Raw genomic sequence first — 17,046 nt, forward strand, 5'->3', positions numbered from 1 at the left:
AAAATAATACCAATGGTAAGATTGTGCAGAACAATCATTTGTGCAGAACAATCATTTGCATGTTTTAGTGTCATGTGACATGTGAGTACTTCATCAAATCTACCATCTTGTTCATCCTAGTTAGTAGATAGACATGTTAAAATCTCTAAAATAATTTCATGAATATATAATTATCATACCATGATAAGACAGGTAAATTTTTTTATTTCAAGTTCTGTGAAATCGTGGTGAATAAAATCATAAATTTCAATCAAAAATGAATCAACAACTTACCTGTCTCCTCGTCTTAGTATCATCAATAATGTGTTCCATTATATGATCCACAACATCTTTATCTGAAATTATAAAAATAAATAAATATGAAGATAAATTATCTAGGCATTTCAGCAAATTTGTTGTCAGACACGCTGTACTGAATAAAAGTTCTTACACAACATTATGCAATGGATGAAACTGGCAAATAGTACTGGTAACTAATTAAATCAAAGAAAGCTTAGAAAGAACTCCCGTGTGCTGAGTGTTGGAGACACATTAAAAATTAATTCAAAATTACTTGAACTTAAGATGTTGATGGAAACGCAGAAAATTAATTATGCAAATAAGGTAACAAACAGATTTAAGTGTAAAACTAATAAGGTTTGCACAATGTACCAAGTTTCATTGAAATGTGATTAGAACCAAAAAAATATTAATTATGCTAATTAGAGAATTAATATGAACAGATTTTACCCTAAAATTAATCAGGCCGTCTATTGTCCTAGACCATTTATGTACCAAGTTTTATTCAAATGTGATGATCAATACTTGAGATATACAGTATTAATTAATTATGTTAATTAGGTGATTAAGAAGCATAAATATTTACCAAAAACTAATATGGTGTATAGTCTTAGATTCATTGAAATGTGACAGGTACTCTTGAAAAGTTTCGTTGAAATCCAATGAGTGGTTTTTAGACATCAGTGCAACAGCCATAGAACAGCAAAAAATTAACTAATTATGCAAATTAGGTAATTAATAGGCACAATTATTTATCCCAAAATTAATCAGGTCTCTGCATAGTCCTAGAATATCTATGTCGCAAGTCTCATTGAAATGTGATTAGTACTTGAGATATCAGGTGAAAAGCTGAAAATTAACTAATTATGCTAATAAGGTGATTAATATGCACAAATATTTACCCAAAACTAATTAGGTCTCTGCACAGTCCTCAAGTAACTATGTACCAAGTTTCATTGAAACATGATCATTATTACTCGAAATATCAAAATCTGAAAATTAATTAATTATGCAAATTAGGTAATTAATTAGTACTGATATTACCCTAAAAACTATCAGGTCTGTGCAGTGTCATAAGACATCTATGTACCAAGTTTTATTTAAATGTTATGATTAGTACTTGAGATATCAGTGGAAAAGCCGAAAATTGATTAATCATTATGTAAATTAGGTAATTAATAATATTAACAGATTTTTACCCAAAACTAATCAAATCTGCGCATTAGTTCAGAGCATCCATGTGCCAAGTTTCATTGAAATCCAATGAGTGGTTCTTCAAAAATCAGTGGAACAGTCATAGAACAGCTTAAAATCAGTTAATTATCATGCAAATTAGTTAATTAATATTCATAGATTTTTACCCAAAACTAATCATATCTGCACACTAGTTCAGAGCATCCATGTGCCAAGTTTCATCAAAATCCAATGAGTGGTTCTTCAGATATCAGTGGAACAGTCTTGGAACAGCTAAAAATCAGCTAATTATCATGCAAATTAAGTAATTAATATTCATAGATTTTTACCAAAACCTAATCAGCTCTGTGCAATATCCCAGAGCATCTGTGTACAAGTTTCACCAAAATTTGATTAGTGGTTCTTGAGATAACGGTGGAACAAAAAAGTGACATACATACATACATACATACAGACAGACAGAGTAACTGCAAAGACTCCCTTTTGTGCTTCGCACACGGGAGTCAAAAATAGAATGTCACAATTAAATGTGTGATACATATATATAGTGATTTTTAACACTGGCACTTGAGGAGAATTTAGAAATAAATGATATGCTATTTTTATTCATGATTACTGTGACTGAAATTGTGTTTTTTAAACAAATGTCAGGGGAATAAAATATTTGGATCAAATTGCTAGAGAGCGATGTAGAGGGCGCTGTTGCTATGTATAGGGCACTATTCATATGTAGAGGGCGCTGTTCCCATGTAGCACTGATGTAGAATGTACAACTTGCCATCATCTTCTTCAAAGTCTTTATATTCCATATACAATTGACTTAACTCAGCTTGTTCTTCTTCACGCCATTCGAGTCCACGGCTCTTGCTACCATGACTACAGAAATTGAACACATAATAAAATTAAACTTTGCAATGTTAGCATCAGAGAGGTGATTACATCCCAAGAATGTAATAAAAGAGTAAAATGAAGAGATTTAGATCGATTTTAGGTGCTGTCATAATTTATCCCGACAAAATTGTATACATTGTTATGCATGATATGGTGCATATTATTCAGTCGTGGCGTTTTGTGTGAAGTATCGCTAACTGATGTGGTGGTGTACATGTAAAATAATTGTTCAATTGTACAGTGTTTATAATAGTTATTTAGTATCCAATCAACAGTGTAAACCATCATGGGATTGTGTACATACTTAGCTTTGACTGATCCATAACCATCACTCAATTCCATAACGTCTTTAGCACTCTTCCAAAATAGTAACTCAACAAACATCTTGTTGTTACCTTCCACCATATCAAAGAAACGTCCAACGACAAATTTAGAAAACTTTGCTGCTTCCTGTAAAATGACGACACAATATATTTTGCAGATATTTGCATACCAAAATCCTCATATTTGTGCTTCATTCTCATACGTCTACAACTTTTTCACATCTTTTTTTTTATCTTGTTCACTTATTGTGCATAAGAAATATACTTATTTTGCTTTATTAGAAGCACATTTCAAATAGAAGAATATAACAACCTAAGATTGTATTTATTGTATAATGAAACATTAAAATACATCTTAATTGACCATACAGGCTTAAGGACACACTATACTGATAGAGCCAACACAGTAGATCTTATGCATATTGCATCATTACTACTCCACTATAAGATTTTCCACATGTTAGAAATAAAGTAAAACAATATCCAGGGATGAGAATGAGAATTTTAATTTTTCAGCTGAAAGTAAAGTAGCCGGAGTCCAGGCTGACCTTGTTAATGAAAGCTCTTCACTGATTGGCCCATCAGAACTAACCCAGCCAATCATGTTAATCATTACATATTACTTCAAACACTTGGAAACCACTTAGGATTTCACGATTGCACTGAAAAGAGTCACGAATATTTCGCATTGGAGACACCGCCGCAAGTCTTCCTTCGACCATACACTGATACACGCCTCTTGCACCCGACAACAATGACCCAACAGCGTGTTTACTTCCGGTGAATAATGATTTGTATTCTTACCCCCCCCCCCAGAATTTTTTCCTCTGATTTAGACTTTCAGAAAATTGGCCCATAGGGCTTAGAATTCCGCGAAATTCCACGGATCTGCAGAAAATTCTCATCCCTGAATATCTAGGCAATGAATAGTGTTCAAAATACTGAGTTTAAGGGTCTTTTTGATTCAAAATATTGTTTCTGCCTTCAGCCATGTTGTCTTATAAATAATACATTTACATTGTTTATATGCATTATTTCTTCATGTAAAAAGCTTTAATTTTGCGAAAAATATTTTTTACGAATTAGTAAAAATTAAAAAGTTAGTAGCACGAAATTATGCCTTCATAAATGCCATAAAACTTCAAATTTGGACCATTACAAGCAGCAGAAATGGAAGAGTTAATCTTCAAAAGTAAAAATAAAATTAACGTATTTAAAACACAAAATCCATCAAATCTACAAACTCACTTCACAAAATATTAGAGAATACTAGAAAATTAGTTTTAAACTAAGTACAATTATTCAAAAAAAAAAAAAAATCTCATTCCTTGCCACCAGAGGGCGGTCTGCACTCACAGACTCCTGTTGTGATAAAAATGTTGAAACTACAATTGAAAAAAAAGTATGTACCTTCAAGTGTGATGTGGTGACAAGAGGGTCCAGGAGTATATGCTGGAAAACACGGAATAATGATATTTGGAATAACAGTGGAATCATTTGGCAATCCCAAGCAACTCTGTGTAGCATCTTAACAATACAGTGATTGGTGAAAAGTGAATTTTCTCTGTAATTTGCCAACAATGTCACATAGGACTTCAATACACCAGAATTACCAAATCTGGAAAAAATAACAAAAGTAAGAAAATGTCACAGTATAACTCAACTGTTGCTAGGCAACAAATCATATTATTCTTAACTGAATCTCCTAATCAATGCTTCAATATGTTAACTTTCTGAATATAAATATATTGCCGTAGTTACTTGCTTGGAGTACACCCTTATCTCAATTAAATTTTAACTCATTTTTTCCCTGTTACTACTTTAAAGATAATAAGTTCTTCAATATTCTGCATGTCTTTCTAGCTGGCTGAGGACGATGTAGCAAAACTTGACACATGAACTGTTCAAAAAATACATGATGAACCAAAACATGAAGAGAACCTGGGATGTGCGTTTAAATATAAATAGTAAAACTGTCATACTTTCTAATGTATGCTTCAAAGTTGAATTCCTCTTCTGTGTAATGAGTGCTGGTTTCTTCTTCCTCTACAAAGTGAATAGGTTATAGTGTTTGTAATAGTTGACTAATAAATAATGATTACTTTGAAAATGTTATCAAAGTTTGATAATGATTGAAAATAACGCCATTCTCAATACCAAGGGTTAGTACATCACAACAGACTCATCACCTCATGGTTTTCTTGTTGAGTAGTATATAACCTTTTCACCACCAGTTCCCTCTTATTATCCCAAATTCACAAAATAGTCCCTTCTATAGTCTGCACTTTCCTTCAGAAGATTGGGACAAAAATAGCAAAATTTGTTGAGATAAAACTGTATATTGGAGTAAATTTTGTCTGTTGACTCTAAAATTAAGGTTCCAGAAATATTGAAGAATATCAGAAAAAAGTGCAGACAAATTTGGGAGAGAAAGTCTGGTGGTGAAAAGGTTAATCAATCATAGAATGATTTGTCTTTGCTGAACAACATGTACAAAAGATACACTCATCATAGGATCTCAGTTTCACATATCAGAAATGAAAACAAGCAAATCACCATAATGAATGATGTGACAATGGTCCAAGAAATTACTAAATACAGAGATAACACAGAAAAAAATGGCCGCCAAGATCTCATAGAAAACAAGGACTGACATTGTTCCATTCTCTCATTATGCCTACTGTTTCAAAAACCATGGTTACACAGATCAGAGGAACAGTGGATTTGATGACAGGGGGGGAATAGAACATTAGTTGAGGGGAAAAACAATTCTTATTGCTTTCTCACTCTCTTAATGAGATCTTGGTGGCCATTTCTGTCTAGGGTACATTTACCATTTTCCAGTTCATCTTCTTCATTTACTTCACCTTCCTCATCTTGATTTTGTCCTAAAATCAACAACGCAAATCAGATAATACTGGGTCAGTTAGTTTGAATACTACAATTTTTCCCATCCATTTTGGTGCATCAATTTGCATATTTTCATACATTCATAATTATTAGGTTAAAGGTCAGGAAGGTTGAAGATCAAACTATTCAGGAGCTGGTAACTGATGCAGGAACACTATAGAAGTTGGTTTATGTATGGTCAGATCAAGCAGAATTCTACACAAGCACCATGCTCTTTTATTCCCTTGGGTTAAGCTTGCAGACTGCATCCAGTCTGGGGAATGAAAAACCATAGACACCCACCTGTACAGAATGTTAGCAGTATACCAAGGTTCCCATAGAGGTGATCCCCTTCTACACTAGACATTAAATTAGTTACTTACGTGGTAGATTAGCATAGTGTATCTCTCTAAGCGCCATAAATTCATCTTCTGCGCCGATATCAGCGGCACCGAACACGTCATTTTCAGGCCACACTTCTCTAAAAAATTAAAAGTGATTATAATTAAATCACTCAGAATCATCCTTCATGCTAATTATTAATATTATGTTGACAACCCAGAACAAATAATAGCATAACCAATAACATTGACAAGGGCAAAGATCCAGTGTCACATTGTGATATTACTCACCTAGCAGCTCTTAGTATTGCTATAGCTTCACCAGCCATTCCATTATGCAGGGATTCTTGTATCCTAATCATTGTACTGGCTCTAGGAAAGAGGCAGCATTTGTCAGTGTTACAATACGACTAATTTCTGATATCAAGGGCGGATAAAGATAAGGGTATGCAACTATTGTTTCATATTCATGAGAAATATCTAGAAATTTCTAATGTGTGGAATGGGATTGCATAAAGTCATGTCTTTGTCAAAATTCATTCTCTCCCACATAACTGTTGCATATTCAGCAGTTTAACCTTAACCTTTAATCTTAACATATATTACAAAGCATAGAAATATTTACCTAAGGCTGCAAAAGTTGTTATTACATTATTCATCAAAAGTTTTTTCTTGTACTTTGAAAACACTTGAAATGCACATTATTATGGTAGTGGTGGGAAGGATATGATTTTATTTTTATTTTTTACAAATGATGTAATTAGGAGTAAATGGGCAAAGAAAGATGTATTTCTTTCAACAACCTGGTATGTTAACAACTGCCAATGAAAAAATTCTTTTAAATTAATCTACACCTTTCCTGAACCTTTCCTGCCAATGTATAAAACTATAAGAATTAATTGAGAAAACGTAATGTCATTCCGGGAAAAATATTGAATAATTAAACATCAGGAAAAAAATTGTTCAACCTTTTGAGCACCATTTTCAATTTTGGCACCATCTATAAAATGGTTTTATGCAGTCTGCTTCTCTATATATAAAATGAAGATAAAAATTGACAAAACTTTTGATCAAAAACTAAAAGCAATATCTGAACTTGTCTGTACTGTTCCCAATATGATAAAATTTTGTGAAAATTTTACAAAATGTGAAATAATTTACCAATACCCTAAATTATGGACTGGAAGAATGTCTGGCACTCAAAGGGTTAAGTAGTCTATGTTAGAATAACTTTGACAAAAGAATCTGAAAAAAATGTTGTGCCCTTTCATATATACACAATTCTTTCAGAAACACGTTGACAAAAAGTTAACGTCTCAAATGTTGCGTAGAAAAAACCAATCACTGAATACCTCTGTTCTTCAATTGGGATATCAGCAGCTGCATCGAACGGTGCAATGTTTTCTGGTATTTCTTCTCTCCCTTGCAACATTGAAGATAACTCACTTGTAACTCTTTCCCATGATTCATCAGTCACTTCTTGGTTGTCCTGGCTACCTAATAATGTAAATTACAATTTCATTTGATTTGTAACCATTTTATTCAGGAAATGAATGAATGTAATTTTGATTGCAAATTTTCATCATGAAGTATACCTGTTATTCTTTCTTTACGCTGACTTTTTTTCCTTCTTTTCTTCATCTTTTTCTGAAAGAAAATAAAATCGCAGACATTTACAACACACATTGCAGTAACACATGGTGGGTTGCTTTAATACAGTATTTCACAGCAAAACATTGTAAGCTACAGTAATTCACAGAAAAAAGCAGTAACACAGTTATGCACAGTAACACAGTTATGCACAGTAACACAGTTATGCACAGTAACACAGTAACGTCACAGTAAGTCATAACACATAGTAAGCTATCTGCTGTAAATCATCAAATGCAGATATCACTGCCATTATTCCTGTGAGCGTAATAACTCAAAATTTCAACTGACCTGAACCATAATTGATCTTCTGCTTTTAGCATGTGTCTCCAGCATCTTCACAAACACATGTGTGGTTTCAATCAAATCCTTCAGAAATGACCTGCAAGTACAAACAGCATGGGAAGTGGTAATATTCATCAAAATAGGGGATTTAAGATATTGACACAAAATATTAGTGAGGGGGCTACAGTTAGAGGGAGTGTTGGAGTTAGAGAGGGAGTACTACAGTCAGACCATCATTACAGTTAGGGGGCCTACATACTGTACTTCCTCGATCATAATCACTCCCCGAGTATAAGCCCACCCCTCTATTTTTAGACATTTAATGGGTTGAGGGCATCCCCAATTATAAGCCCTAGGTGTGTAAAAAATGTTTTATTGCATAAAAAACGTATTTGGAAATGTAGTTCGGTTTGTGCTTTTATGAGAAAATTTGCATTAATTTCAGAGTGCATGGCAAACGTATACAACATGGTTCGCACCATTTCTATTCTGTTATTTACTCAGGATAAACCATGATGTTGCAATACTGAAGTAATCCATATTTCTTTGAGTAGTAGCTTAATTGAAAAATCAAAAATGTGATCGTCAAGTCGTGAAACTAGGTCATTGGAAATCGTTTGTGTCCAAAGCACATTGTTTCAGGTCAATTCGTGCTGAAAAACATCATGGCGGAAATTGCTATGACTCAAGAATTTGTATACAATCGAAAACATCCCACATCCCTCCGACAATTTTTCATTGGTGGTAAGGTGGTTACAATGTTAAACACCCCAAAAAAAATCATTTTTCCTGAGATGGTCCTCGCGTATAAGCCCACACCTTACTCTTCCTAATTTTACATGTTCACTTACTTGGTTAGCTTGACAGGATCGTACTTTCTCAGCAATGTTTGAAATATTTCCCGATATTCCATCACGTAAAATATATTACTTTTGATGACATCAGCGCCATCCTTAAGAGAATCGTCTTTGCAACGACCCATAGTGTCTAAAGTCATCAACAGCTCACTGTACGCTTTCAATGCAAGATGCATCCTGTTAAGTAAATAAAGTCAGTGTTAGCAATATCCATAATGATTCAACTTTGTTATGGTGATATTTGAAGTACATATAAAACTCACATTGTGATTGATTGATACTAATTGTAATAGTTCAACAGTGCTTATGAGTAAGTGATTACACTTCAAATAGAGTGAATATGGTGTTAATAATCTAAGAATTCAAATTTTGTACTACTTAGCATGGAATGTAACTTACCATTGCATATATATTATTACAATGGAAATTCACTAAATTATACACCAATTGTATTCACAATATTAAAGTGGGAGGGTCATCACCTGCGCAAAGCGCGGGGAGTCCCAAGCGATGATAGCAACACACGCTAAAAATGCAAAGGCTCATGGGTAGACGCTTGTTTGTAAACAATGACACGCTATCGCCATCTGATGCATGCGCAGGTGACGACTCCCCCGCTTTAAGACTCGTTTAATTTTCATGACTTTTTCATTCAATTTAATAGCGAACAATTTTGAGATATTAAGAAATAATTAAAACCCAGAAAAAAAAGCCAGTTTTGGATTTGGAATCTTGTATCTCGAAAAATGTCCATTGACCCCAATAATTTTTTACATTCTGATGACATAACTCATGATAATAAAAGTATCATGACATGACATGAAATTTTTAACTTAGTACAAATGTGCTTAACACACAAAGGAATTGTGTCATTGTGAACATCAGTTTAAAACCTGTGCACAACACATTATTTTTTTTATTTATTTTTTTTTTATTTTAGATATCAGTAATTCATAAATTGCGTTCTAGATTATCATTTTTTTAAATGTATTATTATTCAAAAATATTTTAAATAAATAGTAACAAAATATTGAAAGCCCTATCAATAGACCCGCCTTCAAAATTACAGTTAAAGGGGCACTACATGCAAAAGTGGCACAACAGTTGGGGAATACTATTGACATGTTCATTTTCTGTTTCAGAGGAAGTTTTTTAGATCCACAAGAACTTTTAATGCATGTATTCGAAAGCGTTATTCAATAAATGTTAAACTTTGAACTTGTTGTGGTATTGAATAATCTTTTTACAAAAAATCAAGAAGTGCAACTTTTTTTTTTGGTTTGTTTTTTGGCCAAATCATTAAAACGTTTGATTGTGAGAACAGAAATGAACATATTTAGTGCCATTTTCAAGAAGACAAAACAAATAACAAACGATCCGCAATCTAGAACAAACAACAAGGGATGAAAACTAACAAAATCTTTTTTAACACATCATTTACATCATTATTTTTTCTCAAAATTGTGATCATCTCACAATTCATGCGACTTCAAACGGGATCTTCTTAGCATCTCACATGGGTTGCCTACCCTTAACTTATAAACCCTTGATATGATATCAAAGTAAAGCATTGTTCTCACCTTCTCGACCACTGAGTGACTTCTTTCTTATCTGCTAACATCATTTCGTAATAATTCTGGAGATTTGTCTGAATATAATGAAAGCTCTGCACTGAAAAAGTTTCACTAAAGAAAAACATTAAAAAAAGAGCCTCAGAACAGAATAAAACAAATAGTCTCCACTAGAAAGTTCATCAATGAACAACATTCACAAAAATCACTGTGACACTAACCACCCAGTAAATACAATTTTCTATACCGAAAACACCAACCCTGCAAAGATCCCTTTGTGTGCTTCACACACGGAAGTTAAAAATGTTACTAGTTGGTAATTTCAAAATTTATCAGCCAGACAAATTGACATGCATCAAGGTCACTAAATGTCCAATGTATGTAATAATCAAAACAAGCTTAGAAATAAAACTCTTATATGCTGAGGGTATTGGAGGAATGAAGTAAAAAAAAATGATACTGTATTTACTATTTTTGAAACACATCTCCAGTACATTTACTGCATTGTTAAATTATAGTACTTGTTGCATGTCCCTATCTGCAAAAGTACTATATGATATTACAGTTATGCGTATTATTTAGGTCACATGACCATACTCATCTGATGGATCAGTCGTATCTCTTATTCAATGTTTTCATTATAGCAGACCTGATGAATTTGTTGTTGAAATCTATGTATATTAATAACCTAACTTGCATAATAATTATACAATCATTAGCTTTAAATTCCACCAATACCTCAAAAACCACTCATCAGATTTCAATAATATGGTTGGATTTTAGGTCAATTTAGTTCAATTCACAAAGCATCTATGTACCAAATTCCATTAAATGCATTAACCTTTTCACCACCAGACTTTCTTGCCTAAATTTTTCTGCATTTATTTTTTTTATACTCTTTAATATTTTTGGAAATGAACCATAATTTTGGAGCCAACTGACAAAATTTGAGACAATTTTCAGTTTTACAAAAAAAATTTGGTTATTTTTGTTCCAATTTTCTGAAGGAAAGTGCAGACTATAAACTATTTTGTGAATTTGTGATGAAAAGAAAAAAATGATGGTAAAAATGTTAGTAGTTCTTGTGGAAAAGACAAGCATACAAGACTTTATTTCTCTAAATAGAAACTAAAACCAGACAGACATTTACATACCTGACTATGTCAACTCTAAAATTGTGTCTTCTACTGAACTCCATAAAGAATCTCATCGCCCATAAATAGTAACTCTCATCATTCTTCTGTGCTCTTTCATGTAATAAATTATCCTGTAAGACGAATGTGATTAAGGTTTACAAATATTTCAGGGCACAACTCTTTTTTTTATTTATTTGTTGCTACCTTTTTTAATTAGGAGCTGAAAAAAAATTATTGGAAAATGCACATACTATATAAATGAAAAAAGAAACAGACAATTTAAAACTTAAAGGAAGTACAAAAATGAAAATTTGAAAACTTAAAGAAACAAAAAAAAATTAAACTCTTAGAATGAACACACATGAAATAGGACACTTACTCGTACACTGTGCATCAGAGGATTATAACAATTCTCCAGAAACAGAACACAAAACTCTTTCAGAAATAAACGAATATTGAGAGTTGATCTTCTTTTAATGTCACTTTCTTTCATTGGGCGTCGATTTCTTGGTTTCCTGCCAACTGATTTTTCACGGTCAAAGTTAATGTTATCAGCAGTATTGAGAGATCTGTGATAGATCAGATCATTATCGCTGATGGACTTGATATTCTTTACACAGAATGTACCACCAAATCTGGAATGCCTGCAAAAAAACAGATAAGTTTACAATTGCATGTCAACTGTATTTGCACGATGTCATATTGTTTTAGTATGGTGAAACAGTGACAGAGATAACATTGAAAACAATTATGGCCAACAGAAAGGTCAATGAGACGATAAATCGGCTTTGTACATAAAAGGATATTTCCCGCTATGCTATTGTACTACTATGCTATTGCAAAACCGATTCGAATCACCAGACAGTTTGATACTCTCGTTTCAGATGAAATCATGGCAAATAATCAATAACTATTTTTTTGTTACCATGACAACATTGAAAGTATCAATCACCTTGCACTGTATTGTTTTAATCTGGCTTTTCTTAAACTTTGATCTTTTTGTCGTAACATCTCCAGCTCATTTTCTTCTTGTTCTTTTTCTGCATCAGTTCTTCCAATTCCAGCTTTTGCGAGTTGCTCTGCGTCCTATAGAAAGAATCAAGAATGATCACAAGATGTCACCCAATAAGTCGTAGATTTTAGTAAATAAATTCAACATGATTAACTTAGACTATTTATCTTATCATTTTAGGCGATCAAATTCAGAACTGGTGTTTGATCGAGAAATTAAAATAATAATAACAAACAAAAATGAAAATTTAATACATGTTCATGAAATATAAAGTTGCACTTCACGCATAAACTGCAAAATGAAAATAAATAATACTAAATGTTTTCTAGAATTTGGGAGTTTTTTTGTGAGGAGGTGTGCAAAAAGTTTGATAAACAAGCAGCCTGTCGGCTGAAATAGCTCCACTGTTAGCAATGCACATTTCAGTTAAAGAACAGAAGATATCATTAGAAAATGAACAATATGTATAGTATCAAAACAATCAGATTTGCGGTTTTCAACAAGAAGTGAAAAATATCACTTTTTACCAAAAATGACACAAATATTCACCAAAATGAACAAATCTGAGTTAGAACCACATGTAGTACCTATATATGTAATATCAAAGCAATTTGACTTGAGGTTTTTAACAAGAAGTCGAAAATATCACTTTTTACCAAAAATGACAAAAATATTCACCAAAATTAGAGAATTAAAGATATCATTACAAAATGAACAAATCTGAGAGAGGTCCACATGTAGTACCTATATATGTAATATCAAAGCAAATGGACTTGCGGTTTTTATCAAGAAGTTGAAAATATCACTTTTTACCAAAAATGACAAAAATATTCACCAAAACTAGAGAATTGAAGATATCATCTTGAAATGAACAAATCTAAGAGAGGTCTACCCAATGTACATATACACCAAGTATCAAAGTATTCAGGCTTGTAGTTTTCAAGAAGAAGTCGAAAAAGTAATACGGTACATTGACACAGACGACGGACAATCACTCATATGATAAGCTTCGCTTGACAAAGTCGACAGCGGAGCTAAAAATGGTGGACGTCCAGAGTCCTCTGCATACTGGAAGATTCCATTTCACTTAATTGGGTGATTCAGAGGGAAAATCAGATTGCATTACCAGAGCGATTAGCCTGATATTTGACCAACTGGGTATATAACATTAACAAATTCAAGAATATATGTAGTGAGGATTTTTTGAAAATGTTTTTTTTAACTTTCAATCTTCATCAAATGAAACACCATCATTTTGGGGCTGCTCACCTGTTCTCTTAACATCAATGATATTATCTCTACTACGTGCATACACCATTGCTGTTCTCCGTCTGAACTTGATATGTACAGTAATAATTTATCCATACCACTGGTGTTTAACACCCACAGAACTTGGTCATGTATACTAGCATCATCATCAGTTCTCTGCAATAAATAAAATGTTGCATTGGCGATCCGCTCCGCTAGGATTGCCCTTATAATCACTTTTGTCGTTTTGTGTGTGTGTCTGTGTGTGTACATTTCCAGTGTTTTCACGTATGATTTCTTCTGTGATTTTTTTGGCTTGGCCGATTTCGTTCAAACTTGGCAGGTAGGTCACACCTTCACCCTAGTTATTAGGAAAAATCTGAAAAAAATTTTGGCCCACCATTGCCATAGCAACAGCCAAAAAACTGATTTTTGGATAGCTTCGCGCCAAATGTATCTCCTCCTACAAATTTGGGATAAAACACTTCAGACATAGCTCATTCTACTCAGCTTGAGTGTGGGCACAAAGTTACCATTTGAATTTTTGATATCTGTTTTCATTACCGAGAAATTTGACCCTAAAGTTGGGGTAACTTTTCACCAGCAACGGCTTTTAACTCCTCTGTGATTGTTTCGGCTCGGCCGGTTTTGTTCATACTTCACAGGTAGGTCGTGCCGTCACTAATTGGAAAACAATCCTGGCCCACCATTGCCATTGCAACATCCAAAAACTGATTTTTGAATACTTTCGCCCCAAATGTATTACCTCCTACCAGTTTTATCGGTGTCGCTGGGTGTATATGATAAAGGGAAGTTGTGCAACCAAATTTGCCGAGTTCGCAGTTTTTCGCCAATAAAAAAATAACTAAGGCAACAACTCACGGTTTTTCAGCATTTTTGTAATAAAGACATTATTCTCCATCAATAATCCGCCCAAAACAGGAACATTTCTACTAATTCTTGTGTTTTTTCGACGTTTTTCGAAAAACCTGCGATTAGGCTGTGAAAGTAGAACATTCTGGAAGGGGCGAAATGGAAGAGCCATATTTAACGCGTAAAAATAGAACGCGTATTTTGACCTCTATGCGGTCGTCGCCAAAGAGCCCCGCGTCCATCGCCTGGCAATGCTCTTCCGTTTCACCAGTTGCGTTTTTTTGACTAAAATTTGGGCAGTACTGTCAGTCACGAAAATTGATGAATAAATTAATACACATAAAATATGAATCACGGGCTAATTCAATGGTCACCGAACACTCCACTGTGGCAAGATAGTAGCGTACTGTATATTTGACCCAGATTTGACAAGCGTGGTACAGTTTTTTGCGCGTGTCCGTAATAACGCGCACAAAGGATTGTGGGACAGAGTCCTTTATTTGCTGGCATTCTTGACTTTTGACTGCAGTTCTTTTTTATATTCTAGAGTAAATGCTTTTGATATGCTCTTAGGTTTCTTAATATCCGTCTGAAATTCTGGACTGTGGTCATATTTTTCGATTAGGAGTCGTATATTTAAATAACTCACCGTGACTAATGTTTTGCATTATGAAGTATATTATTATGAAGGTCAACACACTGTACTTTAGGTAAATATTTACCATCTCGTTATTTCATTATTTCGCTTTCCAGCATTTACAGGAAACACTTCATTCTAGAAAATGCTATCGCAAAACGGTTGGAAATAATAAATGTAACAGCAGAATACGTCCTAGCACAGTCACTCGACTAGGAGAGTGATTGTGGTCCTAGTAATAAACTAAGTGACTTCCAAAAACTGAATGGTGTTTGCGAACTTCGTATTAGTTATAAACCGACGTTAGCTTCACGTTTATGTCACACCATGGAAACAGCCAAAAACATGGTGCTTGTTTTTGAGCGGAGCGGATCGCCAACCAGCCTACCGGCTTGTTAATATATCAGTCATTTTAGCACTTATAATGGCTGCCATTCGGCCATCTTAAATAGCATCACAAAGCGAATGCACTGGCAAGATGTGAAATGTGCATAAGAATTTTCAAAATCAACGACTGGCAAATGGTTATCAGAAAACAAGATACAACTATAAAAGTCATATGAGGAATGTAATATTCAGTTGTTTGTTTTGTAGCTTGTCGCTACAACGTTGACTTTACAAGTTAGCTCTGTATTCAAAATTTCAGATTTACCAAGAATCACACATAAGGAGACACATACACCTCTTCTTTGTTCAAAAGCAAACGTTGAAGTGACGTTTATTACGAAGCATGTGATCATCAGCTCATGGTCAACATACATGGCGCAATCAGGTTACCTAGTATAGTCCCGGTCATGATCCGTGATTTGGTAACTCTAACTCAATGAATAAACCTATATGAATACTTCGAAATGCAATCAGAACTCCAATAATGATATAGCAAAGTCGAAGATACCACAGTTTGATTTTCATGTAAGAATATAGAACAAGGTATTCAAAATTACCTTCTCTTCATTAGGATCTGCTGGAATGTGCAAAATATTTCTAAGTAAGAGTAACACTCTCTCCATCAGCAGAGTATGTTCTTCTCGTCTGTCTTCCCATTCCTGAAAAATAAAAGAAATTTTACTAATCTATTTTTGATATGTGAAATTATTCCATGTCAAACCCTGTATACAACTAATTATTTAAGTATTAGTCAATAGTACGTGGATGTGTTTCATTTACTATTGTTTTGTTGGAAAGAAAAACTGTTGAATATTATGCCTAAAATGACAACAAAAAATAACTTTGTCATTAAAACCCACTGGTAATAATGTCTACTTTGTAAAATTTATTGACATCAACACTATATATCACTTTTTCACTTAGTCACTGAGTAAAATTTTCAGATATTGAAATGTAATATTTCCATGATGGCAACAAGGGTAAAATACCCTAATAGAATTATATCATTAAGATCAAATGGACATAGAAATGAATAAAATATACCTACCATATCTAATAATGATTTTAGTTTTTTTGCTAATACTGCCATGAAATCTTCATCTGCAAAGCTCTCTTTACATGACTGCAGATTAGTCTGAACTTCCAGAAAATAGTGTCGGAAGGTTTTATCGTCTGGGATTTTGTTATTAAAACACAGCTCTGCAGGTTGGGATAGGTTAACCAAGAGTCTACAAAAAACATCAAAAATACAAGTTGTATTATATTATACCATTACCCATATTTGGAAATTACATTATTGTAAATTACTGTAAAATACTTTATTTTAGCTGGATTTAATTTTCGCTGAAAAGACATTTTGGGTGTTTTTATAGAATTTATTTCCACTGATTTTTGATGAACTGAATGTAAAATATAGGGAAAAAAGGTATATTCGCTGGATTTTATTTTATTATTTATTTTTTAGCGAAAATT

At 33.4% G+C, this 17,046-nt stretch overlaps 1 protein-coding gene across 1 annotated transcript in view; it reads right to left on the bottom strand.

The window, feature by feature from the left end:
* LOC100374141 (protein timeless homolog) overlaps positions 1–17,046 on the bottom strand; it is a 29,637-nt gene that overhangs the window by 9,931 nt on the left and 2,660 nt on the right. The window contains exons 4-22 of the mRNA XM_085494904.1: positions 16,622–16,802; positions 16,131–16,232; positions 13,698–13,853; positions 12,369–12,502; positions 11,796–12,060; positions 11,435–11,547; positions 10,290–10,394; positions 8,704–8,886; positions 7,859–7,949; positions 7,513–7,564; positions 7,270–7,414; positions 6,209–6,289; positions 5,960–6,057; positions 5,522–5,575; positions 4,670–4,733; positions 4,098–4,305; positions 2,669–2,814; positions 2,252–2,349; positions 274–335 (exon numbers count right to left, since the gene is read on the bottom strand). Coding sequence (XP_085351030.1) covers positions 274–335; positions 2,252–2,349; positions 2,669–2,814; positions 4,098–4,305; positions 4,670–4,733; positions 5,522–5,575; positions 5,960–6,057; positions 6,209–6,289; positions 7,270–7,414; positions 7,513–7,564; positions 7,859–7,949; positions 8,704–8,886; positions 10,290–10,394; positions 11,435–11,547; positions 11,796–12,060; positions 12,369–12,502; positions 13,698–13,853; positions 16,131–16,232; positions 16,622–16,802 — 2,338 coding nt within the window. The remainder of the gene's footprint in view (positions 1–273; positions 336–2,251; positions 2,350–2,668; positions 2,815–4,097; positions 4,306–4,669; positions 4,734–5,521; positions 5,576–5,959; positions 6,058–6,208; positions 6,290–7,269; positions 7,415–7,512; positions 7,565–7,858; positions 7,950–8,703; positions 8,887–10,289; positions 10,395–11,434; positions 11,548–11,795; positions 12,061–12,368; positions 12,503–13,697; positions 13,854–16,130; positions 16,233–16,621; positions 16,803–17,046) is intronic.

Source organism: Saccoglossus kowalevskii, chromosome 21 (genome assembly GCF_978046115.1).
Source record: "Saccoglossus kowalevskii chromosome 21, keSacKowa6.1, whole genome shotgun sequence".
NCBI classification, from domain to species: Eukaryota; Metazoa; Hemichordata; class Enteropneusta; family Harrimaniidae; genus Saccoglossus; species Saccoglossus kowalevskii.